This window comes from Anabrus simplex, chromosome 1 (genome assembly GCF_040414725.1).
Source record: "Anabrus simplex isolate iqAnaSimp1 chromosome 1, ASM4041472v1, whole genome shotgun sequence".
NCBI lineage: Eukaryota > Metazoa > Arthropoda > Insecta > Orthoptera > Tettigoniidae > Anabrus > Anabrus simplex.
In genome coordinates, this window is record NC_090265.1 from 1,036,445,512 (window position 1) to 1,036,472,273 (window position 26,762).

At 40.4% G+C, this 26,762-nt stretch overlaps 1 protein-coding gene across 5 annotated transcripts in view; it reads left to right on the forward strand.

Moving 5' to 3' along the window:
• The window catches only part of l(3)L1231 (lethal (3) L1231), a 307,686-nt gene that overhangs the window by 26,703 nt on the left and 254,221 nt on the right, over nt 1-26,762 (forward strand). For all 5 annotated transcript variants that reach the window (XR_011017581.1, XM_068225344.1, XM_068225345.1 and 2 more), the window contains exon 3: nt 14,153-14,447. Coding sequence is in view for 4 of the 5 variants with exons in the window: in XM_068225344.1 (XP_068081445.1) it covers nt 14,153-14,447 (295 nt within the window). In the remaining variant the exon portion in view is untranslated. The remainder of the gene's footprint in view (nt 1-14,152; nt 14,448-26,762) is intronic.

The window sequence follows — 26,762 nt, forward strand, 5'->3', positions numbered from 1 at the left end:
ACCACAATGTTCCTGGGAAGAGACCCTGAGGAATACCTCGTGATGTTTGGGAAAAACAGTAATTGAAGGACCTTGAAATTAGATATGTGAACTGGCGTCGCATATATGAGCAGCATCTGTGGATCGATAGGACAAACTGGAGGAGGCTCGTACACAACCGCACCTGGCTTGCTGGAGCGAAGAAATGATGATGATGATGACCTCTGGAGAACAATTTGAAATGAACCACAGAAAAATTTGATAGGTTACAGTACTGTGAACATTAATAATGATACTTACTTCTATCTGGGACAGTATCTTTGATAGAGGTCCTGGATAGCTGGAGCGGCAAAAATGTCTCAAACACATAGTGCGGTTCCTCAGCTGCTTCAAAGGAAGCTACTGCAACCTTTGGATTCCCACAACGTCCAGCCACTCCTTTGAAAATATCACGTCTAGCAACAGAAATATTGTGAAATAAGATTCCCTGCTGCCAGACCTCTTCACTATCTGTGTATATCCCACAAATTTGGCACTTTCCATGCTTGGTCTGAGGCATAAAATGAAATAGAAGAAAATAATTAAGGGCACTGTCATCAGTTTATGTTTTAACTGCTGATTTCAATACCCTCAAAATGATAGTGGCTTATCAGAAATAATATAACATTACATCAACTGAATTTTGAGGGGTCTGTTTCAAGTAGACCGGCCGAGTTGGCCGTGTGCGTAGAGGCGCGCGGTTGTGAGCTTGCATCCGGGAGATAGTAGGTTCGAATCCCACTATCGGCAGCCCTGAAAATGGTTTTCCGTGGTTTCCCATTTTCACACCAGGCAAATGCTGGGGCTGTACCTTAATTAAGGCCACGGCCGCTTCCTTCCAACTCCTAGGCCTTTCCTATCCCATCGTCGCCATAAGACCTATCTGTGTCGGTGCGATGTAAAGCCCCTAGCAAAAAAAAAAAGAAAAGTTTCAAGTAGGCTTATACAATTCTCATATCAACCACCACGGAAAAAAGCTTTAAAAAAAAGATATTTTTGGGAACAGAAACAGCTATCAATCATCAACGTAATAACTTACATAACCTCCTGTGGCCTAGTGTCCTTTTAAGAGGACACTGTTTAAAAATACGAGTAGAATTGAATATCCCACAAAAATTAGTTTAAACAAAAAAATAAATAGAACGTTGAGTAGGCCTATCAGTTGTTGTTCCAATTTTTTGGAATTTTATTTACCTTGGTGCGATATGCTTTTCATGTTCTGGCCTCAGGAGGTTAACAAAATAAGAATAATAGGGTATTCTTACCTCAAATATCTTGTACTTCTTCAAACAAGAAATTCCACTCAGGATTTCACTGAAAAACACCCGGAGAGCATGAAAATGAAAATAAACAAAGATGACAAAGGAGACAGGTCTCACGCGTGGTTATCAAAGCGATAAATTAATTAAGAATTTATTTCAGCCGAAAGGCCATAATGTTACAAACATATGTATGATACATATGTTATTGTTATACTCGCATGTAGTTTAATAGAAATTAATTTCAAGTGTCCCGATTAACGGAGTCGCTAGCCAGGGTCTTGTAATTGCATAGATCCTACGCTTCCGACGGCCCTGGTCGAACTGAGTACTTCAGGCCTCTATTCACCAGGCGCGCTGCTGTACCTCACCGAACCTCACGTGACAAATACCAGAGCTCCTATTGGTAGAAACATCTCCCGATTGCTATTGGTCGATTTCGAGTTGAGAATTCCCGTTCGATTGGGCCATTGTTCAAAACACATAATACAAACTTCAAAGCGATAAATCTTATCAATTCCAGCCGCTTTTCTAGTTTTCAACTATTGTATCTTATTGTAAATGCCATTGTTATCATATGTAAATTTGATTACTTCTTTGGCCTTAGCCTCCTCCTCTATCTCTACATTATCCTTGTAACCAACAATCTTTACATACTGCTGACTGAATACTTCTGCCTTTTGAAGATCCTCACATACACACTCCCCCTGTTCATTAATTATTCTTGGAATATCCTTCTTGGAACCTGTTTCTGCCTTAAAATACCTATACATACCCTTCCATTTTTCACTAAAATTTGTATGACTGCCAGTTATGCTTGCCATCATGTTATCCTTAGCTGCCTTCTTTGCTAGATTCAATTTTCTAGTAAGTTCCTTCAATTTCTCCTTACTTCAACAGCCATTTCTAACTCTATTTCTTTCCAGTCTGCACCTCCTTCTTAGTCTCTTTATTTCTCTATTATAATAAGGTGGGTCTTTACCATTCCTTATCACCCCTAAAGGTACAAACCTGCTTTCGCATTCCTCAACAATTTGTTTAAACCCATCCCAGAGTCTGTTTACATTTTTATTTACCGTTTTCCACTGATCATAGTTACTTTTTAGAAACTGCCTCATGCCTGCTTTATCAGCCATATGGTACTGTCTAATAGACCTACTTTTAAGACCTTCCTTTCTATCGCATTTATTTTTAACTACCACAAAAACAGCTTCATGATCACTAATACCATCTATTACTTCAGTTTCCCTATAGAGCTCATCTGGTTTTATCAGCACCACATCCAGGATATTTTTCCCTCTGGTTGGTTCCATCACTTTCTGAATCAGCTGTCCTTCCCATATTAACTTACTTGCCATTTGTTGGTCATGCTTCCTGTCGTTCGCATTTCCTTCCCAATTGACATCTGGCAAATTCAGATCTCGCGCTACAATCACATTTCTTTCCATGTCGTTTCCCACATAGCTGACTATCCTATCAAATAATTCCGAATCCGCGTCAGTGCTACCCTTTCCCGATCTGTACACTCCAAATATATCAAGTTGCTTATTATCTTTTGAAATGAGCCTTACACCTAGAATTTCATGTGTCTCATCTTTAACTTTTTCGTAGCTTACAAATTCTTCTTTCACCGGAATGAACACCCCCCCTCCCACCATTCCTATCCTATCTCTACGATACACACTCCAGTGCGGTGAGAAAATTTCTGCATCCATTATATCATTTCTCATTTACCTATTACAATATCTGGTAAATATATATCTATTAAATTACTTAATTCTATTCCTTTCTTTACATTACTTCTACAGTTCAACACTAACAATTGGTTGAGCCAATACTATTGTATAGTATTGGCAGGATGGACTCATGTCAACTCCTGTTTTTTTCAGTGTATGAACCTAAAAAAAAGACCAATCAAAAATTGTCAAATTAATACATTCTATATACATATATAAAAAAAGTTCTCACGTTGTGCCTTTGCCAAGAAGACGTCTTTGGCATAGAGGAGTGTCTGTGGATGAGGTGACTGAAGGTCAGATATATCGACTTGGCGGATTCTCAGGGATTTGCCTAATTCTTGTCTCTTTCCCGTCATCGTCCCAATATTAATGGTCAGAATTCTAAAGTGGACTAGCTCCTTTACCCGCCCCATCCAAAGGCGGGTAACGTTTCTCATGTCGGTCGGGTGAGAGTGGCGCGTGCCGCTTCTGGGGGACGCCCTAGCATTTGAATCCAAATTTTCATTTTCATCTCGTACTTTGTGACTTGCACAGTATTTTTCCAAGAATGAATGTAATGCTGGATTATTTAATTTATGTTTAAGGTGTATTACTACATACTAAAGCTTGACTGAAAAATCTTAGACTTAAGTTTTACCTGAGTAAGAAGTTGTTGCCTCTCTGATGTGGTGTTGTTTATCTTTTGATACAATGTGTGCTGTTGTCTTCAAATGTTGAAGTTGAAAGTTTTCCTCACACTTCTTTTGAAGATATTAGGCAAAAGACTGCACTACCATGTGTCGTATAGTCACTGTTGTCAGAAATCCACTACTTTAATATAAAACTTCAACTACACTTTCCTTACGCATGTTGACTAAATACCTTTATACAGTCAATATTCTGGAACTATATTATGTAACACATATTGTTCCAGATTTACTATAACACCTGCTAAACTGAATAATTCTCAAGGAACAGATTTTGAGTAGACTTGACTTGCGGGTCGTTGGTAATTGTGGGAGTTGTCACTAAACCCTCTCACATACCCACTACTAGTCACTCTGTGTATGGTGGTGGTCAGGACTTGTGGCTGTGAGGAGGGTTATTTTGTTTGCTGTGATAAGAGTATTCCCATTACTTAGACTTGTGTCATGCATAGGGTACTTTTATTTGAATGACATGCTAGAAAGAAAATACAGTATTTCCATTACTCAGAAGGTAGGAAATATTCTTTCTTAAGGGATGTCCAATACACTCCAATCTACCGATTCAGGACTTTGAGAATATTACAATGATTCATAACTTCAAATATATACTGTATGTAGAAATATGCTAATACCATCTGAGCATCTACTTATCTTCAAAATATGCTTTTGCAAAGGCACATGTTCATTTTTTAAAATCCGAGCCATACTAATAGCATACCAAAACTCCTATGTTAAGATCATGAAGTGGTTTCATGAATTACTCTTCGATTCTCACGAGACCAATACCGGTCATTTCACAAATTTACATTTCCATGAAAATACAACCACACTTCATCCAGAAATGGTACTAATTCAGGATTTAATTCACCACTGTTGACAGACTGAAGAAACCAATTGCATTAATGTTTTCCTGCAGCTGCACCTCTTGGGCTTAAACTTTGCATTTCTGTGGCTTTGTAAGTAAATTTCAGTTCCCTTGCCACCTGTCGTATATAAGAATATGAGTCCACCTCTGTGGTGTAGTGGTCAGTGTGATTAGCTGCCACCCCCGGAGGCCCGGTTTCAATTCCCGTCTCTGCCACAAAATTTGAAAAGTGGTATGAGGACTGGAACAGGGTCCACCCAGCTTCAGGAGGTCTACTGAGTAGACGGGATTTGATTCCCACCTCAGCCATCTTTAAAGCCACAGCCACTTCCTTCCCACTCCTAGCCCTTTCCCATCCCATCATCGCCAGAAGACCTGTCTGTATTGGTGCAGCGTAAAGCAAAATTGTGAAGAAAAGAAGAATATGAAACTTCAGTTTGCTAAGCCACTTTCCTGAAAGGTGTTTGGGGGATCTGAAGTTTTTCACAAAATATCCTGAATTTTATCGTCATTTAAACCACTTTTTTTTTTTTTTTTTTTTTATCCTGCTGTATAAGAAGCAGTCGTGCTGTACACAAACTTGCTACAGACTACCTGAGACAATGACATGACTGGACAGTCTATATGGGTCAATTTTGAATTCATTAACAATTTTCTTAATTACATAACGTGTTGACACTCATGCTTCTGGAAATTTATTGCAGAATTTTCTTCTCATTCTCCTAGCAGATTGCTTTAAACATCTACAACAATAAAATACACTGTTCACTGCTTGATTCCATAAGCCATGAAATGTCACAATTACAAAGAATGGGTACCGTCTACCTAATCAATACTTTGTTATGTCTTATTACTATGCAATACTGGTCATGAATCCAAAGTTAACTCAACATATAATTTAAAAACATTACTAAATCTAATGAAGAAGGTCACATGATATGAGTGATAATATTAAAATATACTATGATATGTGTCCTCTGGTTTAAAAAATAAGCTTCGATATTTTATGACATGCATATGTTACGTAAAATTCTGGTGTACTGTTCATGAATAACAGATAATTTGTTAAAATACAATTTTTACACTTAATATGTTTTTTAGCATTCTTGCGGTACACTTTGGAGGTATATTAATGTTGGTAAAGCATGTGTACGTTCACAGATATGTTTGTACCAAGCATTCTAGAATGTTCAATGATGTGAATTGTTTATCTTGTGCTTTCATATAGTTGAGAATGTTGGATGATTTACATCAAAATATTGTGGTGTGTCATTAGTTCCTTTGGTACCAATCTCGTTATAAGATATTGAATAGGTGCAGATGCTCCCTCCTTGTAGTTGTGTTGTTGGATATGCTAGTATTATAGTACTGTTGACTAGTCGATGTGTACAGTTAGGGAGTACGTCGTGCACTGTTCCGTGTACGTCTAGGACTGGTACTTCAACTTAGTATCAATACAGACATAAAACTGATAGATTATAATAAGCCATGAAATGCACTGAACCGATTGATTACTGCTGTTTAAAAAGCAATTAGGCTGTATGCAAACTTACAACAGACTGAAACTATATCACTGGATGGGCTATGTGCGTCAGGCGGCTATTGTGTCATCCATGTGCCCAGACATGGCACAGGGATCCAGCGACTATACTGAGGTTCACACTCCATATGGTTCCAATAAACATTTGATCTGAAAAAATTAAGAGTAGCCTTCTAAATATGCTGTATTGAAAAAGTTCAGTTCACTGAGATATAACGCTGATCATTGGACCAATACTAATGATCAAATTACGATACAGGTGGGTCAGTCAAACATCAATTCCTTCTCTTAATATTGTATACCATATTTCAGTGAAAGTAATGAAATGCAGTTGGATGAAGCCAGGTGATGCAGGAAATATCAAACTAGGAAAGGAAATCTTGAAGAATGTAAGTTAATGTTTTTCTTGGATAGCAGAATAACCTGTGATGGCAAGGCATAAAATGTAGACTTGGCCAAGCTAGGAAGGCTTACCTTGAGACAAGAAATTTGATCACTTCAAACATAGATATGCATATCAGACAGATGTTTCTGAAGACCTTTGTGTGGGGTGTGGCATTGTATGGAAGTGAAACATGGACAGTAATTGGCATTGAAAGAAAGAGAACAGAAACTTCTGAAAAATTGTGTTACAGAAGAATGAAGGAGAGATGGGTAGGTCAGATTACAAATAAAGAGAAACTAAATTAAGTTTGTGAGGGAAAAACAGTTTGGTGAAATTTGACCAGAATAAGTAGAATGATTGAACGTATTATTTTTTTAGATATCCAGGACTTTTTCTGTTGGTTTTGGAGGGAAGTGTAGGGATCAGAATGGTGGCGAGAGGCCAAGACCTGAGTATAGCAAACAGATTAGAACAGGTGTAGGAAGGAGTACTTATCTATATATATATATATATATATATAAAATAAGAGTTTTGTCTGTACATTGCTCAGAATTTGAAAAGAATGGTATTTCTGTATCGATCATGTCCACAGTAACCAGGAAATGCACTTTTTATTTTTCCGTAATTTCTGTCGGTATGTATGTATGTATGTATGTACACGCATCACTAGAAAACGGAGAAAGAGAATTGAATGAAAATTGGTATGAAATGTCGGGGGATAAGTCGCTACAATCTAGGCCATAAATAATTTTATTCACGCTGATAGAAATGGTAGTTTAGGGGAAGACTTGAAATTTAATTTTCAAATATTTATGTTTTTACTGGTCCTATCTTAATAAAAATTGGTATGTGAAGTCGAGGAATATGTCGCTACAATCAAGGCTATAAATAATTTTATTCACACTGAGTGAAATGTTAGTATAGGGGAAGGCCTAAAATTTAATTTTTAAATATTTACATTATTAGTGGACCTATTTCATTGAAAATTGGTATGCAGAGTCGGAGAATGAGCCACTACAATTTAAGCTATAAGTAATTTTATTTACGCTGAGTGAAATGGTAGTTTAGGGGAGGGCCTAAATGTAATTCTCAAATATTTATATTATTAGTTGTCATATCGATAAATACTGCATAACCAAAGTTATACAGAATTACATTTCCGACCATTTATGTCTTGGACACTTTTACCGTGCTGACTATGATAACACAGATATTCATGAATTTGTATTTTTGTTGCCAAATCCATATCAACGCTGAGCCACAAGAAAAATGGTTTGACAGAATTTAATGAAAATCGGTATATAGAGCCGGGGAATAAGAAACTACAGTCTAAGCTATAAACAATTTTATTCATCCTGAATGAAATTGTAGTTTAGGGGAAGGTGCCTAAAATGTAATTTTTAAATACCAATGTTATTGGTCCTATCGAAAAGTACTATAAAAAGGTTATAGAGAATACAATTTCCTATCATTTATCTTTTATTCAGTTTTACCGTACCGATTATGTTAAGAGTGGTATTTCAGAGTCGGAAGAAAACGAAATGTGAAGGCCTATAATATCGAAAGTGCATAATATTGATCAACAATAACATTACATTGACCATTGTTTATTGTGATGTTCTTTGTCTCTTATGCTGCCTCTCAACTCCGATAGATGGAATTACTGCTGCGTACCGAGTATGACAGACTGACTGAATATTGGCGGGAAATAGCCGGGGAGTTAGAAAACTTTCTTCTTTAGCATGCCATTCCTCTGCTTCATACATTTTCTGATACAGCTGGTACATAACACACTGGTTCATCATAGTATTTCAGCTATTCGATCCCTACTCTGACGCGCTGTTTTGAATGAGCAGTGTGCATACTTAATGGAGAGCCTCACTTAGTAGTAGTAGTAGTAGTGGTAGTAGTATTATGGCCTGGTCTAGAAAAACAACTTAAGCCCTTTTCAAATTATAGCACCATAGTATTCACTAAATAACTCAAAATTCAACTCTGAAAAGAGCCGTTTCTTAAGAAAAGCTTCTTTCTCTTCACTTTTATTAAATTCTGCATTCAATTTATTCTGAACTAGCAGTGAAGAGGGGGTTTCTCTTCTGGCTTGGAGGAAAAATTTGCCTTCAAGTAGATAGATTTTTCCGCCGCCAGTGTAGTGAATTGATATTTTCCAATTCATCGGGTACTCCTAGGGAACAGATTAGTAAATGGGCATAGTTTTTGCCATGGGAGACTCCACTATTTGACCCTCTCCTCGCCGAAGAAAGCCCAAGAGTGTTCACAGATCATGGCTGTCTGCGGTTTGGTCATTCCAGGTCTGGAACTTTCGGCTGTTAGATAGGCAGCGTAGTCCTGTTCGTTAGAAGTGAGAAAATGTGTAGTGTTTCATTTGACCGAGTTTTTTGTAATATGAAAGCATTGCTTTTAATCGCGCCATTCCTATTGACGTCATTGTATGTTCATTTCAGTTGGTAAAACCACTAAGACAATCTTTCTGAGGATGTAAAAAGGCATTATAATGAAAACATCCCAACCTGATTGTGACTGATGGTATGAAATTCGATCTACCATTACAGTGGAAATTCCCTCAATCTTCATATGAGAAAAGATGTTTGGTGACCTCCCGTCGCGTTTGTACGGTAACGTTAAGAGCTATACAATCTAAGACAATCTTGCTCACAACGTGTACACTACCTAACCTAGAATTCTGTATACAATGTAGAATTCCGTAGTGAAGCACGGGTACATCAGCTAGTGTAGAAATAAAGAGGTTGAATGGTCAGCGTATTAGCCTTCAGTTCAGAGAGCACCGGGTTTGATTCCCAAGCAGATTAAGGGTTCTAACTGTGTCTGGGTAATTCCTCTGGCTCAGGGACTGAGTGTTTATCATCTTAATTACTTCTCCTCATCGACATTTTGTTTGTCTTTATATACTTCTCTTCGGTGACATTCATCATACCTTACCAACCACCATAGAAACATGCAATAGTGAATACCGGGCGAGTTCGCCGTGCACGTAGAGGCGCGCAGCTGTGAGCTCGCATCCGGGAGATAGTGGGTTCGAATCCCACTGTCGGCAGCCCTGAAGATGGTTTTCCGTGGTTTCCCATTTTCACACCAGGTAAATGCTGGGGCTGTATCTTAAGTAAGGCCACGGCCGCTTCCTTCCAACTCCTAGGCCTTTCCTATCCAATCGTTGCCATAAGACATGTCTGTGTCAGTGCGACGTAAAGCCCCTAGCAAAAGAAAAGAAAGAAAAATAGTGAATACATCCCTCTATTTGGGTTAGATGTGAGGAAGGGCATTCAGTTGTAAAACTGGGCCAATTCTACGTCAAATGCTGATACCAATAAATTGGAAACAAAAAAAGAGGAGGAAAGAAGCAGGTTTGCACAGGATAGAATAGCATGGGGGGGTTACTTGAAACCAGTCTATGGACTGGTGACCCAAAAAGAAAGGAAAAAAGCAATACTGTAACTCTTATGGTAACTTTTTTTAAAACAATTTTCTCCACACAGATTCTAATTTCACAGGCTGTCGTCTTTTATAGGGTAACAAAATTCTCTAGCCAGGCCAACTGAACCTATATATCCCTTTTGAGATAATATCGCAGTTGAAATGATACATAATTAAATGGGAATTGGCTTTATATTTTGCAGAAATGATTGTGTCAAATTGTTATATTTAAGATTTATGAATTTTTAGAGTTGAAAATACTTAGATTCCTCAGAATTTGAACTCGCCACCACCCAGTTACTGACATGTACTGCTTCTGTACTAGTGTTTCTATACTAATTTGAAATGAACTACTTTTCAACTATTATTTTATCGAGCTATCAAAATTTGATGGCAACTGTTGATGGAACTTTTACATGGAATATTATTATTCATTACTTTGGTACATCTAGTAGCTGTAATTTTAAACAATTTAAATCTCCTTTTTTCTTCTTCTTCTTCTTCTTCTTCTGCTTGGCCTTTTCACTCATTTCACTTGATGTGGATGAGGCCCAGTTTTGCTGACGGATACCCTGCCATATGTCAGGCCTAGGTGGAGGGATGTATTCACTCTTGAGTGTTTCTCTAGTGCAGGGGTTCTCAAACTTTTTTCGTTCACGGCACACTGTTTCGCTATTTTGAGTATAGCGGCACACGCCAATGTACAAGTAACTATGCCTGCTTTAGAGGAATTTTGAACACTACAGAGCAGTCCTGACTAAGCCCCTGTGGCTCAGGCGGCAACACGTCGGCCCGGTCACTCTGGGTGAGATTTGTGCTAGACAAAGCGGAGGCGGGACAGGTTTTTCTCCGGGTACTCCGGTTTTCCCTGTCATCTTTCATTCCAGCAACACTCTCCACTATAATTTCATTTCATCTGTCGGTCATTAATCATTGGCCCAGAGAAGTGTGACAGGCTTCGGCAGCTGGCACAATTCCTATCCTTGCCGCGAGGTGAGGGCTTCATTCATTCCATCCCTGACCCAGTCACTGACCGGAAAACAGGTTGTAGGTTTTCATTTTCACAGAGCAGTCCCGAAGGATTGATAACCCTAGCGGAGGGTACACGAACCACAGGAACGTTAGTAGAGAAACAAGTTGATCACTCCCAAACCTTAGTGGAGCATATATAATCAATCATTGGTCACCTGCAGTCAGTGCAGTACTTCAGTTGGATTTGGAGAGATGTTTAAATTTAGTCAATTGATTGTTGAAAAAGTCGCAGTATTTGGTGTTATTATAAAACTGAAGTAAATATTCAGATGTTGTGTTGTAATATGGAGAAGGTTTTAATTAAACGCCAATGATTAAACAGGAGTGAAGAACATCAGAGTGAGAATAGAACAAGTGAATCACCCAGATCAAGTGTTGGTGAGAAGCTACTTCCACATTGTCTGGTGCTGTGTGATTTACATTTACTGAATCTAGAAATCGTTAACTTTTTGAGTGTGTCGTTTGTGGCAAAAAATTAAGCAATGAATGTATGGTTCCAAGCAAACTAAAGAGACACTCGAAAACGAAACACCTTGTTTAAATCGTTTACTCTCTTCTGAAATTAAATAAGGCAAGGCAGTTAATAAAATAATTACAACTTCAGAAAATGCGCTAGTAGCGAGCTATAAAGTAGCAGAAAAAATTGCCAGGAATATGCAGTCACATACAGCAGCAGAATGATTTTACCTGCTTGTAAAGAAATAGTTACTCCATGTTAGGAGAGGTTGCCAAGAGTGAGATATCAAAAGTACCTTTGTCAAACGATATAATTGCTCGCCACATAGAAGGCATGTCAGCTGATATTAAAATAGTAGTTGAAAAATTACATGATGCTAAAAAATGTGCACTTTAACTGGATGTATTAACGGACATAAGTAAAAAATGTCAATTAATGATCTACATAAGATTTTTAAACGAAGAATCACTTACTGAACAGTTCCTATCCTGCAAAGAATTGCCTCTGACGTCAACAGGATCAGATATGCATAATTCTATGACAACGATATTGGAAGAAAATGGACTGAGTTGGAGCAGTTGTATTTCAGTGTGCACTGATGGAGCCTCAGCAATGACTGGTCATATGAGAGGTTTTACTTCAAGGTTGAAGCAAGCTTTTTTTTGCACATTGGATCCACACATTGTTTTTTACATCGGGAAGCTTTGGTGGCAAAAATCCTTCCTTTAGATCTAAAGAACGTAATGAGGTCAGTTGTTGAAATGGTTAATTACATCAAAAGTAGAGCTCTAAAAACTTTACTTCTCAAAGTAATGTGTCAGGAAGCAGGAGCTGTTCATGAAACTCTGATCCTTCACACCTAAATTCACTGGTTGTCCAAAGGAAGTGTACTTTCCATATTTTATGAACTTAGAAATGAGTTATTACAAATATTTGCCACAGAAAAACCTGAGTTTTCTGACCTCATTAGCGACAAAAGTTGGTGTTCCAAAGTTGTATACCTAGCTGATATATTTGGACATTTGAATAATCTCAATGCCAGTATGCAGGAAAAGAAAGGAAATATTCTTACATCAACTGACAAACTGAATGGTTTCTTAAGAAAAATTTTACCGTGGAAATTAAAATTTGAAAAATTGATATTGAAATGCCTCCTCTCCCAGCTGATACAGACATCTGTTCCAGTTTGATTTTAGAACATCTTTCTGTTTTGGAGAATAAACTGCAAGAATATTTTCCTTCCCTTGTGTGAACTAATGTGACTGGGTTCGTAGTCCCTTTGCTGTTACTGCTAAGGACACAAAACATCTACCATTAGAAGAGGCAGAAGAATTGGCCGAACTTCAAGCCGATCAAACTTTGAAGCTAAAATTTAGGAAAGAAACACTATTTCAGTGAAAAGAGAGTTCTCAGTGTTATCAGAGCATGCCATATCTTTATTAATACAGTTTTCAACAACATATCTGTGCGAACAGGGATTTTCGGCACTGACCTGCGTTGAAAATAAGAAACGCGAGCGACTTCTTTCTGTAGGTGTGTTTGTCTGCGATTCCTCCCCGCATCAAACAGTTGTGCAAAAGTAATCAAGCCTACATTTCCCACTAAATTGCAACAATAGTGTAATATTATTGACAGAGCATCTTATTTTTTGAGTTCTTACTGCATGTAGGCTTATGCCGTTCTGTAATTTTAATAAATAGTAATAATAAAATATTGAATACACAAGCAATTTTTTTGCGGCACAATCCAACAATTTCATGGCACACTAGTGTGCCACGGCACGCCCTTTGAGAATCCCTGCTCTAGTGGTTGGTGGTGGTGTGTGTTGATGTAAATTAAAAGAACCGAGCTCGATAGCTGCAGTCGCTTAAGTGCGGCCAGTATCCAGTATTCGGGAGATAGTAGGTTCGAACCCCACTGTCGGCAGCCCTGAAAATGGTTCTCCGTGGTTTCCCATTTTCACACCAGGCAAATGGTGGGGCTGTACCTTAATTAAGGCCACGGCTGCTTCCTTCCCATTCCTAGCCCTTTCCTGTCCCATCGTCACCATAAGACTTATCTGTGTCGGTGTGATGTAAAACAACTAGCAAAAAAAATAATTAAAAGAAGTGTATTGAGACGAACTCAAATACCCAACCCCTGAGCCACAGTATTAACCAGACACGACTAAAATCCCCAACTCGGTAGAAATCAAACCTGCAAGCTTCTGAGCTGAAGGCTGCAACGCTGTCAGTTCAGGCAAGGATCCAGATAAATAGTTGAATAACTATAAATCAAGACTAGAGTTCAGATATATGAGAGATTTTTATTAAAAACTGATATTTGCCATGTAAATTCGGAAAAGTACATTTAGATAAATCCCTATGAGTTTTATATTTTTTAAATCTTTTCAGCTGAAAACGTGAAACTAATTGATACCCTTAGTCCCAGACCAGTTGGTTATATAATGATCTCATTCAGCTGTTAACTTCAGTAATTTGCCTGAATTACTTTCAAGAAAATATAGGAATACATATAGCAGTAAACTTCCTTTTCATTTTCTGAAGACTGTTTCAGATTTGGAAATTAATCGTAGTTCTGTTACTGCCACAAACTGTTGTGGTGGTGATGTTGTTTTGCATTTGTTATTACAATTTCTGTTGTGCTATCATCGTGTGTTGCAGTTTAAGATTGGTATTTGATGATTTTATATATATATTTTTTTATTTTTTTTTCCAGGGGTAGAGGCATCAGAAAGTGAAGAAAGTGACTTGGATGAGGAAACTGGCATCTTTCAGCGGCATTGGTTCTTTAACTGTGGGGAACAGAGTGCTTGTGGGGATGGACAGCGTGAAGGACGCTTAACTCAAATGAGAACAGAAATGCGCCGTAAATTAGGACAAATGTGGGGGGGTATGCCATTGCAGCATAGCGATATGTTAGTAGGGGCACTAATACAGTCAGCGCGCACACATCCTAGTCAAACTGCACTGCTGCTACGATCTCAGGGCCAGAGATGTGGAAGGCAGAATAGGTAAGTTTGTTTTCAATTTTCTTTATTCTTTAAATTATCACTTTCTGTGACTTAAGAGTATTTGGCGACAGGTATTACTATTTCATCGCCATATCTGTTACTACCTTTATGTATTATACATAGTGTTTGTAACTCCCCAGTACAGACTCCTAGGGCTTGTAGTGGGGACTAGGTTGTTTATGTTTTGAATAGGAAGCTATGTCTGGAAACATACAATGTCCATGCTACAAGTATAACCATTTCAAATCAAATGTCTAGTTCTCCTGCTTCTGCTGGGTGAAGGAGCAATTACATCTATGTGTCTGTACTGGTATGCCACAGGGTTGCATGAAGAGTCTGGTTTATGAGATCCCTGTAGAGACGGAGGAAAATCTGCTTGAAAGAGTTCTGACCACTGCACAAGAGATTGAACAGTCAACAGATGTGATTGAGTGGATGTATTAGAACATTATTCGTTAGTACAGTGTTTGCATCGAAGTTGGTGGTCACCACATTGAGTGAACCAGGATGATATCCTTCATTTGAAGAAGAGAAAAACAAATTGTTAAGTTAATATAGAAAAACAATAATGAGGCAAAATGTATAAAATTAATGTTTCTTTATTTTCCCATTGGATGTTATTGCCAAATAAGTGAAAGTTGGTTTGCTAGAAATGTAATTGACTGAATCACAACTAATTAAATTGGTTTTGTTCTTTCATCCAACAGAAACAGGAGATGTATTCACTTGATTTGAAATTGTTTATGCTTAGCTCGAAAACAGTGCTTTTCTGGATGTGGGTTCGTATTCAGAATATTATGTATTGAGTCCCCTGTACTAACCCTAGGAGTGTGTAATGGAAATTTCTGAACACCCTGTAATACATCCCTTTGTGGATCAGGGGTAGAGTGCCAGCTTCTGGATCCCAAGATCGCATTTCATACCCGACAGAGGTAGTCAGATTTTTGATGGGTGGAAGAAATTACCTTTCGCACTGTGCATCGTACGATGTTGGCTTGCGAAAGATCTCTGGCAACACATTTGGTGTTTTCTTCTTGAAGTCTCATATCCATAAGCAGACATTGGCAATCATGTTGGCTACATCATGCATTTGATGGCTGTATGAAGAGAGCTGTTGAGGAAAACCTGAAGCCGGGCTGAGTGGCTCAGATGGTTGAGGCGCTGGCCTTTTTGCCTGACTTGGCAGGTTCGATCCCAGCTCGGTCCGGTAGTGTTAGAAGGTGCTCAAATATGTCGGCCTCACGTCGGTAGATTTATCGGCACATAAAAGAACTCCTGCAGGACTAAATTCCAGCACCTCAGCATCTCTGAAAACCGTAAAAGTAGTTAGTGGTACATAAAGCAGATATAATTATTATAGAAAACCTGAACCATGTACGTAGGTTTCAAAGCCACGAGACCCTTCTTCTGCCTGGGTTGCATCTTTCACATATCTTTCCCTGCAGGATGAGGTGGAATAGATCATACTTCTCAGGGTGTTGCATCACATGGCTGAAGTAGGCGAGTTTCCATTTCTTTCCCATCCACGTCAGAAGTTCTTCATTTCGAATCCAGTGTACCCAGCTGATCCGGAGCATACGGTGATAGACCACATCTTGAATGCCTCAAGTTTTCTCAGAGAAGCTTTTGTCAGTATCCATAATTCTGATGTATAAAGGACTGAAAAATACAGCATCAAAGAAGACATAGTTTGAGCTCTAGCTTGAGATTGCAACATTCAAGGACTGTCTGGAGCTTGAGCCGTAGCGGCGATTAGGGGCAGTTGCCCCCCCCCCGCCCGCGCACTTTGTGGAGAAAATACTACAAATTTATTCCATTGTAGCCAGCTGAAACTAGGAATTATTTAAAAAAATCAATTTGTACAAGCCCTGTTGTCTTATCAGCTGATTCTTCCCTTTATTTTCTTTAATTATTAACAAAATGTTTAGCGGAAATATGCACAAAATGTCTAGCGGAAATATGCACAAAATGTCGTTCGTCCTAGATAACCGATTTGTATAGCGCCACAACAAGTAGTGTACACTTTGCCTGTGCTGTAAAGAAGGGTAGCAGGGTATATTTTTTTGCCAAGGTCGTGATGATTCACCCGACTGCCACACGCATTCGTCAGTGTTCAAGTCTCTTTAGTGTCTGTTAGTTTCTTAGTGTGTGGTCAAATACTAAATTATTTTAATTGTACAATCATGCCGTACTTTTATTTAATTGTAATAAATGTGTAATATTGTTCCTAGGTGAAAGTTTATATTATAGTATTCAATCAAAATCTCACAAAACTATTATTACCGCACTTAAATGTCAACCTTTACCTCCGTTGAAATTCACTCAGAGAGCATCAAAAAGCTTACCACTTTGAAGCTTTTCTTTTTTTCCCTTTCAGTTTTGATGTATATTCCCCCCCCCAACCGCTGTATCTCACAAACCCAGGCACTGTTTTTTTTTTTTTGCACTTTTAATTCCCATTCACCGCTACTGAGCTTGAGTAATGTTTCTCACCTTCTCAATGCGGCACTTAACTTCCAGAGATTGGTCCCAATCCTCCCTGACTGAAGACCCAATGTAAAGCATCTTTACAGCTCTCTGGAGATATCTTATGCTACCGGTTGCTTGGCCACAATCATAGGTCTATATTTGGTCTTATTGACTTTCAACCCTAACCCTAACTCTTCACGCGCCACCATCACAACACAATCCAGTAGCCTCTGTAGTCCTTCGTGGCTATCAGCAATCAGCACAGTGTCATCTGTATATCAAATGTTGTCGATCAGTGTTCCATTGATGCTGATATTGTCCTTTGATCTCATCAAGGGCTGTTTGGAAGATGTGTTCAGAAGAACAATTGAAGATCAAAGGTGACATTATACACCCTTCTTTCACTCGCCCTTTTATTTTGACCTCGTCTGTCATGCCATTCCTGACTGATGTTAGCTCTTTGTTGCCAGTAGAAATTGGCTATAAAGTACAGATCCTTCTTGTCTTTGCCCATAGTTTTCAGGACGTCTGTCATCTTATTGTGCCGGACTTTGTCATAAGCCTTTTCGAAGTCAATGACACAGTGAAAGACATTGCAGTCAACATCACGGCAGCACTGCACCAAGACCTGAATGCTGAAGAGAGCCTCTTGTGTTCCAAGCCCATTCCTAAAACTAAACTGGGAGTTGCTGATGCCTGCTTCTATCCGCCTGCAGATTCTAACATGAAGGATGCAAAGGGAAAGCTTCAGCGTGTGACTCATCAGGCTGATGGTACGGTAGTAATCACATTCTTTTACACTTGGTTTCTTCAGGAGGGTGATAAAGGTTGACTTCAGCCAGTCAGATGGAATACTGCTGCTTTTGTGCACTTCAGTGAATAAGCATTGCAGTAATGAGATCCCCTTGGGGCCTAGCAACTTCAGCATTTCATTGTAAACTGGATCAGGATCTGCACCCATACTGTTCTTTGCTTTTGTGATCGCCTTCTGCAGTTCGAACTTGATGATTCTAGGGCCGCTTTCTGCCTTGTGGATACCATGGTCGCCCAGCCTCGTGAATACCTTGATGTCCTTGACGAGCTCTTCCATATTTGTAGCTGTTGGTCTGCATCATTGACTAGATTACCATCCTGATCTACGAGTTTACTGGGCCTTCCTCTCTGGCGTACTCCTGTAATCTCCTTCAACTTTCTGTTGTGATTGAAGACATTGTGCCACTTTTGGTAGTTTTCAATTTCAGCACATTGTGCAGCATACCACTCTGCCTTTGCCTGCCATATGGTCTGCCTTATTTTTTGATTGATCTCATCATAGTGGCATTTTATATTCCTGCTTTTCCTCTATAAAGTTTAGGGTGTCACAAATCATTCACTGTTGTTTTGGTTGAAAGCTTTCTTCACAGAGCCATGACTTTGCCGTTTCAGTCAGCGAGATCTTCCATTGATTCCATGCCTCCTCTGCAGGAACCTGATCAACTGACATGCATTCAACCTCCTCCTTCCCCACACCTCCATAAGGCGAGTCATAGCTTCCGTTACAGGCCAACCTGAGAGTCCTCTTCCGTTTTTTTAATAAGCCATATGAGCTACCACAAGGCAGAGATGTATGTATGTTGGGTATTCAGCCCGAAGGCTGGTTTGATCCTCTGCATCTCCGCCAACAGCTGTCATAAATAGCCTAGGCATCTCTGAAGAGGCGTACTAGGGAAATGAGGAGTAAGGTAGTTTCCCGTTGCTTTGCTCACCGAGCCAGCCGCTGCTATTACATATCAGTCTGCCAAGCCCACTGAAATACATGCACCAACTGACCCTATGAGCGATATTTTCACACCATTCATAACAGGGACTGGCTGCATAAGCTATGGTATTACTAGCATCACTCATACCTCAGTCACTTTCATATTGTCAAAGCCAAGGATGAGACTGAGACAGGTCAATGAAAGTAACAAATTTGATATAGCCCATACCAGAAGACAAAGTGCACTGTAAACACTACATCTCTCCAGCAAAGGCATATGAGGGGACATCAGCGCCTGGATAGGTCTTCACAGACTTCATGGAGTTTGTGAATCTCTGAGGGATGGTGACATAGTTAATTTGATTCTTTACCACATTCTCTGGAGTATCTGTAGGAGATTTCCATGTATAAAAGTGGTATTTTGACAACTTGAAATGTGTATTCATGATTATGAAGTCATGTTCCTCACAGAATTGCACAAATTCATCACCTCTCTCATTCCTAATTACAAGCTCAAACTCGCCAACCATCCCTCCATCTCTTCCCATTCTGATGTTCATATCTCCCATAAGAATGCTGTACTGATGCCTCGTTTGCCAGAGACAGTTTCTGACAATATCGTAAAATTGGTCTAGTTCTTCATCCTCCACATTGGATGTTGGCGCATATAGTCCTACTTGTACGAATGTGATGTTAAGAGGAAACTCATGGACTTGCAAAAGAGCAACTCTTTATGAGTCAGGCACAAAACCAACTACTCGATGTACTTCCTTTTGTGCACCGCTGTTCAAAACTTCAGGAAAAGTAACTTTCGCATGTTTTGTCACTGTCAAGTAACATAGCTCGATGAAACTTGAACCATACATAGGAAAAACTGCTACAGTATGGTACAGCAGGCAACTGGAAGAAATATGCAATGAGGCGAAAAGAAATGACACTTTTATACAGCGACAATAAATTACACAGAAGTCACTACGACTCATGATGGTCCCCTAGACATTACGAAAGAAGGGACAGGGTTTTTAAAAGGGTGATCACCACGGAGAGTGATGCATGCTCTGCAACATGTTCCCATGCTGGACACAAGATTGGTAAGGAGTTTCTGTTAGGGCGTTCCTTTCCTCCACCAGCATGGTTGACAACTGCTGGATGGTCGTCGGTGCATGTGAACATGCTGCAATAGGTCTGCCCAACATGCCCCCACATATGCTTGATGGATTTCAAGTCAGGGGAACGGGCAGGCCAGTTCATTCACCGAATATCCTCTTGTTCGATGCAGTCGTGCATTCTCATCCAGAGCCGAATGCACCCTTGAAAAGACACACATGGAGAAGGATAACACTGTCACAATAACATTGACCGGTGAGTATATACCATTCAAAGATTTGTAGGTCAGTACACCCATGCAACATTATGCCTTCCCACACCATAACACTTTGACCACCAAAATGATTATGTTCAACAATGTTCCTGGGTGCATTACGTGTTCCCACCTCTCGCCAGATGATGGTATGTCTAGAATCACTACTCAGACTGAATCTACTCTCATACGAGAAGAGTACGCGCGACTCTACTTCCCGTCGGTCCAGACCTGATGCTCTTGGCACCATCGTAAACGGTGCCGTCGGTGTGTGGATGTCAACGGAACACAGCGTAATGGTCGTTGGGCAAACAGACCACCCCCATGCAGTCGCCGTGCCACTGTGGAGCGTGAGATTGGGTGCCTTGCAGTCCTGTTGAATGTGGTTGTAATTGCACCCACTGTTTGACGTGATTCTTTTCTTGCCTGTTGCACAAAGTAGCATTCATCTGTTGCTGTAGTTGACCATGGTCGACCCCCTCCTCTCTTTCTGGCAGCAGTGCCTGTGGTTCGGAATGCTCTCATTGCACGTGAAACTGCTGTAGGCTATACCAAACTCCTAGGCTACACTCGTCGCACTTCATCCTTCTTTCAGTTTCCTGATGATTCTTCCCCGTGAGAAGTCATCCAAATGTTGTCTCTGGGCCAAGTTGTAATGAATAACACAACACAGTGCACCATAACAGCTCTCTGTCTTGTCTGTCTGTCTGTCTGTCTGTCTGTCTGTCTGTCTGTCTGTCTGTCTGTCTGTCTGTCTGTCTGTCTGTCTGTCTGTCTGTCTGTCTGTCTGTCTGTCTGTCTGTCTGTCTGTCTGTCTGTCTGTCTGTCTTGTCCCGTGCCTTCAATTGCCTCGTTTTGTGGGCCCAGACCCATTTGGTGCTATAGTTGCGCTGACTTCATAACCAGGTTTCTATGCACGTATGGGAGACCTCTGGCAACATTTTACTGCACATTCATTCATTTCCACTGAGTAGTTGATATGTTGCTTTATCTATCTTGTCCTTAAGTTTTGCACAGCATTGTATAAAGGCCACATCATTGCAGTAGTGGTGGTTCTCTCCAGAAAAGTGGATAGCACCAGTGTCTGATACCCGTATGCCATTCTGGGGCCATCACATCTTGCTGATTACCAGGGACCGAGATATTGAGTTTTATCATGTGTTTCATTTTGTTCTCCAGCTTCCCTTCATATATAGACTGACTGACAGAGCAAATGCAACACCAAGAAGGAGTGGTTCGAAAGGGATGAAAGTTGGGGAAAAAACAGAGACGGCACGGACGAATAATTGTTGTTTATTTCAAACCGATATGCAGGTTACACAATGCGCACGGCATCGACTCAGTAGGATGTAGGACCACAGCGAGTGGCGATGCACGCAGAAACACGTCGAGGTACAGAGTCAATAAGAGTGCGGATGGTGTCCTGAGGGATGGTTCTCCATTCTCTGTCAACCATTTGCCACAGTTGGTCGTCCGTACGAGGCTGGGGCAGAGTTTGCAAACGGCGTCCAATGAGTTCCCACACGTGTTCGATTGGTGAGAGATCCGGAGAGTACGCTGGCCACGGAAGCATCTGTACACCTCGTAGAGCCTGTTGGGAGATGCGAGCAGTGTGTGGGCGGGCATTATCCTGCTGAAACAGAGCATTGGGCAGCCCCTGAAGGTACGGGAGTGCCACCGGCCGCAGCACATGCTGCACGTAGCGGTGGGCATTTAACGTGCCTTGAATACGCACTAGAGGTGACGTGGAATCATACGCAGTAGCGCCCCAAACCATGATGCCGCGTTGTCTAGCGGTAGGGCGCTCCACAGTTACTGCCGGATTTGACCTTTCTCCACGCCGACGCCACACTCGTCTGCGGTGACTATCACTGACAGAACAGAAGCGTGACTCATCGGAGAACACGACGTTCCGCCATTCCCTCATCCAAGTCGCTCTAGCCCGGCACCATGCCAGGCGTGCACGTCTATGCTGTGGAGTCAATGGTAGTCTTCTGAGCGGACGCCGGGAGTGCAGGCCTCCTTCAACCAATCGATGGGAAATTGTTCTGGTCGATATTGGAACAGCCAGGGTGTCTTGCACATGCTGAAGAATGGCGGTTGACGTGGCGTGCGGGGCTGCCACCGCTTGGCGGCGGATGCTCCGATCCTTGCGTGCTGACTTCACTCGGGCTGCGCCTGGACCCCTCGCACATGCCACATGTCCCTGCGCCAACCATCTTCGCCACAGGCGCTGCACCGTGGACACATCCCTATGGGTATCGGCTGCGATTTGACGAAGCGACCAACCTGCCCTTCTCAGCCCGATCACCATACCCCTCGTAAAGTCGTCTGTCTGCTGGAAATGCCTCCGTTGACGGTGGCCTGGCATTCTTAGCTATACACGTGTCCTGTGGCACACGACAACACGTTCTACAATGACTGTCGGCTGAGAAATCACGGTACGAAGTGGGCCATTCGCCAATGCCGTGTCCCATTTATCGTTCGCTACGTGTGCAGCACAGCGGCGCATTTCACATCATGAGCATACCTCAGTGACGTCAGTCTACCCTGCAATTGGCATAAAGTTCTGACCACTCCTTCTTGGTGTTGCATTTGCTCTGTCAGTCAGTGTATTTTGGATGTTCCATGTTCCTATCTTAAGTCCTCTTTGATTTCCCTGAGTATTTCGTATTTACCCAACAAAATTAATTGAATGATGTTATGCATCATCACTTGATTAAAAGCCAGAACTCGATTTTGAGATCATTGCATAAATGCAAAACCCTGTGTGTTAATTCATCCTTCCTGTGAAGTGTGAAATATTTTATGCAAATTGAATAAAAAACTGGTATTTTCTTGTTAAGTCTCAAAATTAGTGATATGTTAATTATATTGTAATAGTAATAATTTTATTTTCTTTAAGTCCCACTAACTACTTTACGGTTTGCGGAGACCCTAAGGTGGCGGAATTTAGGCCCGCAGGAGTTCTTTTACGTGCCAGTAAATCTACTGACAGGAGGCTGGCGTATTTGAGCACCTTCAAATACCTCCGGACTGAGCCAGGATCGAACCTGTCAAGTGGGGGTCAGAAGGCCAGCGCCTCAACTGTCTGAACCACTCAGTCCGGCTATATTGTTATAATCAGATGTAAGGCTTTTTTTTTTTTTTCAGGTGTTTTTCTCTCCCAACCAGCGTTTCGTCTTAGGCCTGACACTAGACTCATCAGGCGTTTTTTCAGGCGTTTTGCTCTATCAACCAGCGTTTCGCCTGACACGTCCCACTCTGATGAGTCTAGTGTCAGACCTAAGACGAAACGCTGGTTGATAGAGCGAAACGCCTGAAAAAAGCCTCACATCTGATTTTTGACATGCTCTATTGGTGGAAAAATATCTAATTCCCTCCATGGGAACTTGGATTATAACAATATAGGAAATTCTAAGATAATGTCACATGGTCATTTGATGGTTTGTTATGGATCTTTAACAGAGTTTTTTGAATCACTTGCCTGAAAAAACAAAATTATATAATTTGGTCATTCACTTTAATTTTAAAACATCAGTGTTGTGTTGATTGAGATGCTGTTCAACGAATTTTATTGCTCAGGTAAGTACAGAATTTATTTACTGTAGAATTACCAGTATATCTGTCAAATAACACAATTTATTGAAGTCAACATCATGACTGGACATGCCACAGACAAAGTAGTATTCATCCCTCAGATTTAAATCATCCTTTTGAATATCTGCAGTTCTGTGTTTCTTTGAGTTCCGCTATGTGCATCAACAAGGCATAAGGACAGCCACTTAAAGTTGTAGGGCTCAGTGTTCAGAAACTGTGTTTCTCCCATGGTCACCTGTCCGTGGGTTATTCAAAAGCTGAAAAGCTAACTGTTTAATACTATTAGACTTTAATGTATATGACTGATAAAGTGTATTAAAAAAAAAAGGAAGAGAGAGGGAGTGTGTCTGTGCGCGGGTGCTTGTGCATCAATCTACGGAACACAGAGCTGAACTTCTTAACATAGGTGGGGGTGCAGACTTTTTATTTTTGCGTTCGTTGGGGAGTTATGAACAGAAAACCAGTGGGAAATGTGTGTTGGGTTATGCAGAGATACCAACTATTGCAAATTTTCTGTACTTTCTATGATTTTCTCACTTATACTACGGCAATATGGAAGTGGGGCTGATTATTGCGGTTTTCATGAAATAGACATGCTCTTTTATAAATTCTTCATTTCGCTTGCAAACATAAAAATAATGTTTCGTATACAAGAGACTGGTTAGAAAACAGTTCATGAAAAAAATTACTAGATAGAGACATGTCTAAACAATTCAACACAGATCATTCGGTAACATTCTTCCATGAGTGCAGATTCCTAGCATGGGTGATCACTTTCTGTTGTATTATCTCTGATTTAGTAATAAGTTACCTACACTGATTAACACTTCCGTTGCCTGTTTTGTTGCAAATTTATGTCGTATTTTGCAAACATTTATTCCATTGAAGTGAAGAGCACCATTAAATAATATAGCAAGTTATATGAAAGTAAAAGCAATGTAGAGCCGAGTGACTGGGTATGAAGTGAGATGAATCTTTGTAGCCAGTTTTTACGACCAGATGCCCTTCCTGGCATCAACGTCACCAGAGGAGTTAATGAGATAAAATGAATGATGTGATATATGATAGTGGGAAGGGAGAGAGTGAAACCCCTGTCGACACATAGCCTACTTCTGTCTAATAGCACCAAAGGTTCTGTTTAGTGCTTTAGTCCTTACCTGACAGACGGATCACCATCAACAGCATCATATGTCCTCACTCCATAAGAGTACTGTGAAAAGGTTTGGAATTTAATCCAGGCTTTTGGCACTCAATCTAGTGATTAGAAAATGTATATCACCACCTCTCCTACCCTGCCAGCCAACATTCTAATGGTAAAATTTTTTCGACCAACAGGACTGGAACCTGCTAACCACGGTGTCAGACCATAATATGTACTTGATGACTTAATGAACTCGGCCACCAGACGCACTGTGCATGTTGATGGAAATAATGTGTTTTGATACCCCAGAATGGAAAAAAAACATTAATTTCATTGAAAGATATTATTTTTCACTAAACACTTCATATAATAGTCATCATTTGTATTTTTCTTGTTACCCAGATCTGGTACCAGTTCTAGTCTTTCCTCCATATACAGTATTTGTGGAAGGAAACAGAAGTCACACCAGCTCTATAAAACTTAGCTATGGACTTCATATTGGATGAACTTTCAGAGGAGTCGGTCCTCTCTGAGTATGGTTATCAGCTTGTTCCAGGACTTCAGAAGCTAACTTGTGTGGGGTTTGCAGATGACACCGTTACAATAGCCAATAACATGCCACCGTACTAACTGGAATGGCCAACGAGGCGTTTAGAGAAATCGGGCTTCAGCTAAATCCAGCAAGATCAGTGGCTGTAAATATTGCAAAGGGAAGGCTTTCTTACTGCCCTTTGGTAATTGAAAAGAGCATTTTTACTATTTGACACCTTGAACCAGACGAAAATATTTGATATTTGGGAGTCATCTTTCACGGCAAAATTATTTTCGATCAGCAAAAAGTTATATATGACCTAAAATGCAATCTTGACAATTTAGCAAAGAGTCCTTTGTTAAAAGCAGAGCAAAAGTTCTTGGTTGTAAATCAGTTTGTATGGCCCACTCTTATATACCCTCTGTAGAACACTAATGCCACTAAAATTTTGCAGTTCTTCTTAATTCATGTCAACAAAATTGTGAGAAGTGCAGTCAAAGAAATTCTTCAGTTACCTGCAGACACACCAGACAGCTCTCTATACTCTGCAAGGTAAATGAAGAGGCTTGGGCTTGGGAAGGTAGAATCGGAGGCACCACTTCAATATCTTACCATCTATCACTTACTAGAGAAGGCTGGTAATAAGTATGTAACATCATTGCCCAATCCTGTAGAAGAGAGGAAACTATGCATTCAGAGACTTGATCTAAGAAATGCAGATAACATCCAACTTGAAGAACTTAACGCAAGGAAGTTAAGAGAAATGCTAAGGAAAAAAGACTATGCATTAAGAACTCACGCTGAGGGAGCCATCCTCTATCAGTAATACACACTGGCTAACCGATGGTTCGACACCTTTTTGGTCTCTCCGGATCAGAGTGGCAAGACACGCTGAAAATGCAGTACCATGTGGTTCCTGTACGGGCCCTCCTTAGATGTAGCCGGGATGGAGTCCACTGCAGACACTGCACTGAGCCTGAAACCCTAGCTCATCTTCTTCGTTCAAGTCCACGGGGGAATTGCTTAGGAATGTTAAGCACAACAGAATAAGATCTAGAACTGTAACAGCATTCTCCCAGAAAGGTTTCGAGGTACATGAAGAGGTGCCATGTGTTGCTGACAGTGGAAGCAACCAGTGAATAGATATAATAGCAATTGACCAAGAAAATAACTTTGCATTTATTCTGGACCCCACCATTAGATGTGAGGTTGACTCCAGTCAGCCAGCAGAGACAGACGCAGAGAAGCGAGCCATCTATGAACCAACCATCAGGTACTTCAAAGAACCCATCTCCTGTATTAGGGTTGTAGGACTTTTCATCAGAGTAAAAGGAACAATATCAAAATTCTTAGTTGAGTTTTTAAAAAGTGTGGGCATTCCCAGGAATTTGTACTGTAATTTAGCCATCTTGGCCATTAAAGGCTCCGCCCAGATTGTTAGAAATCACGTCTATAGTACTGCATACAAGAAGGAT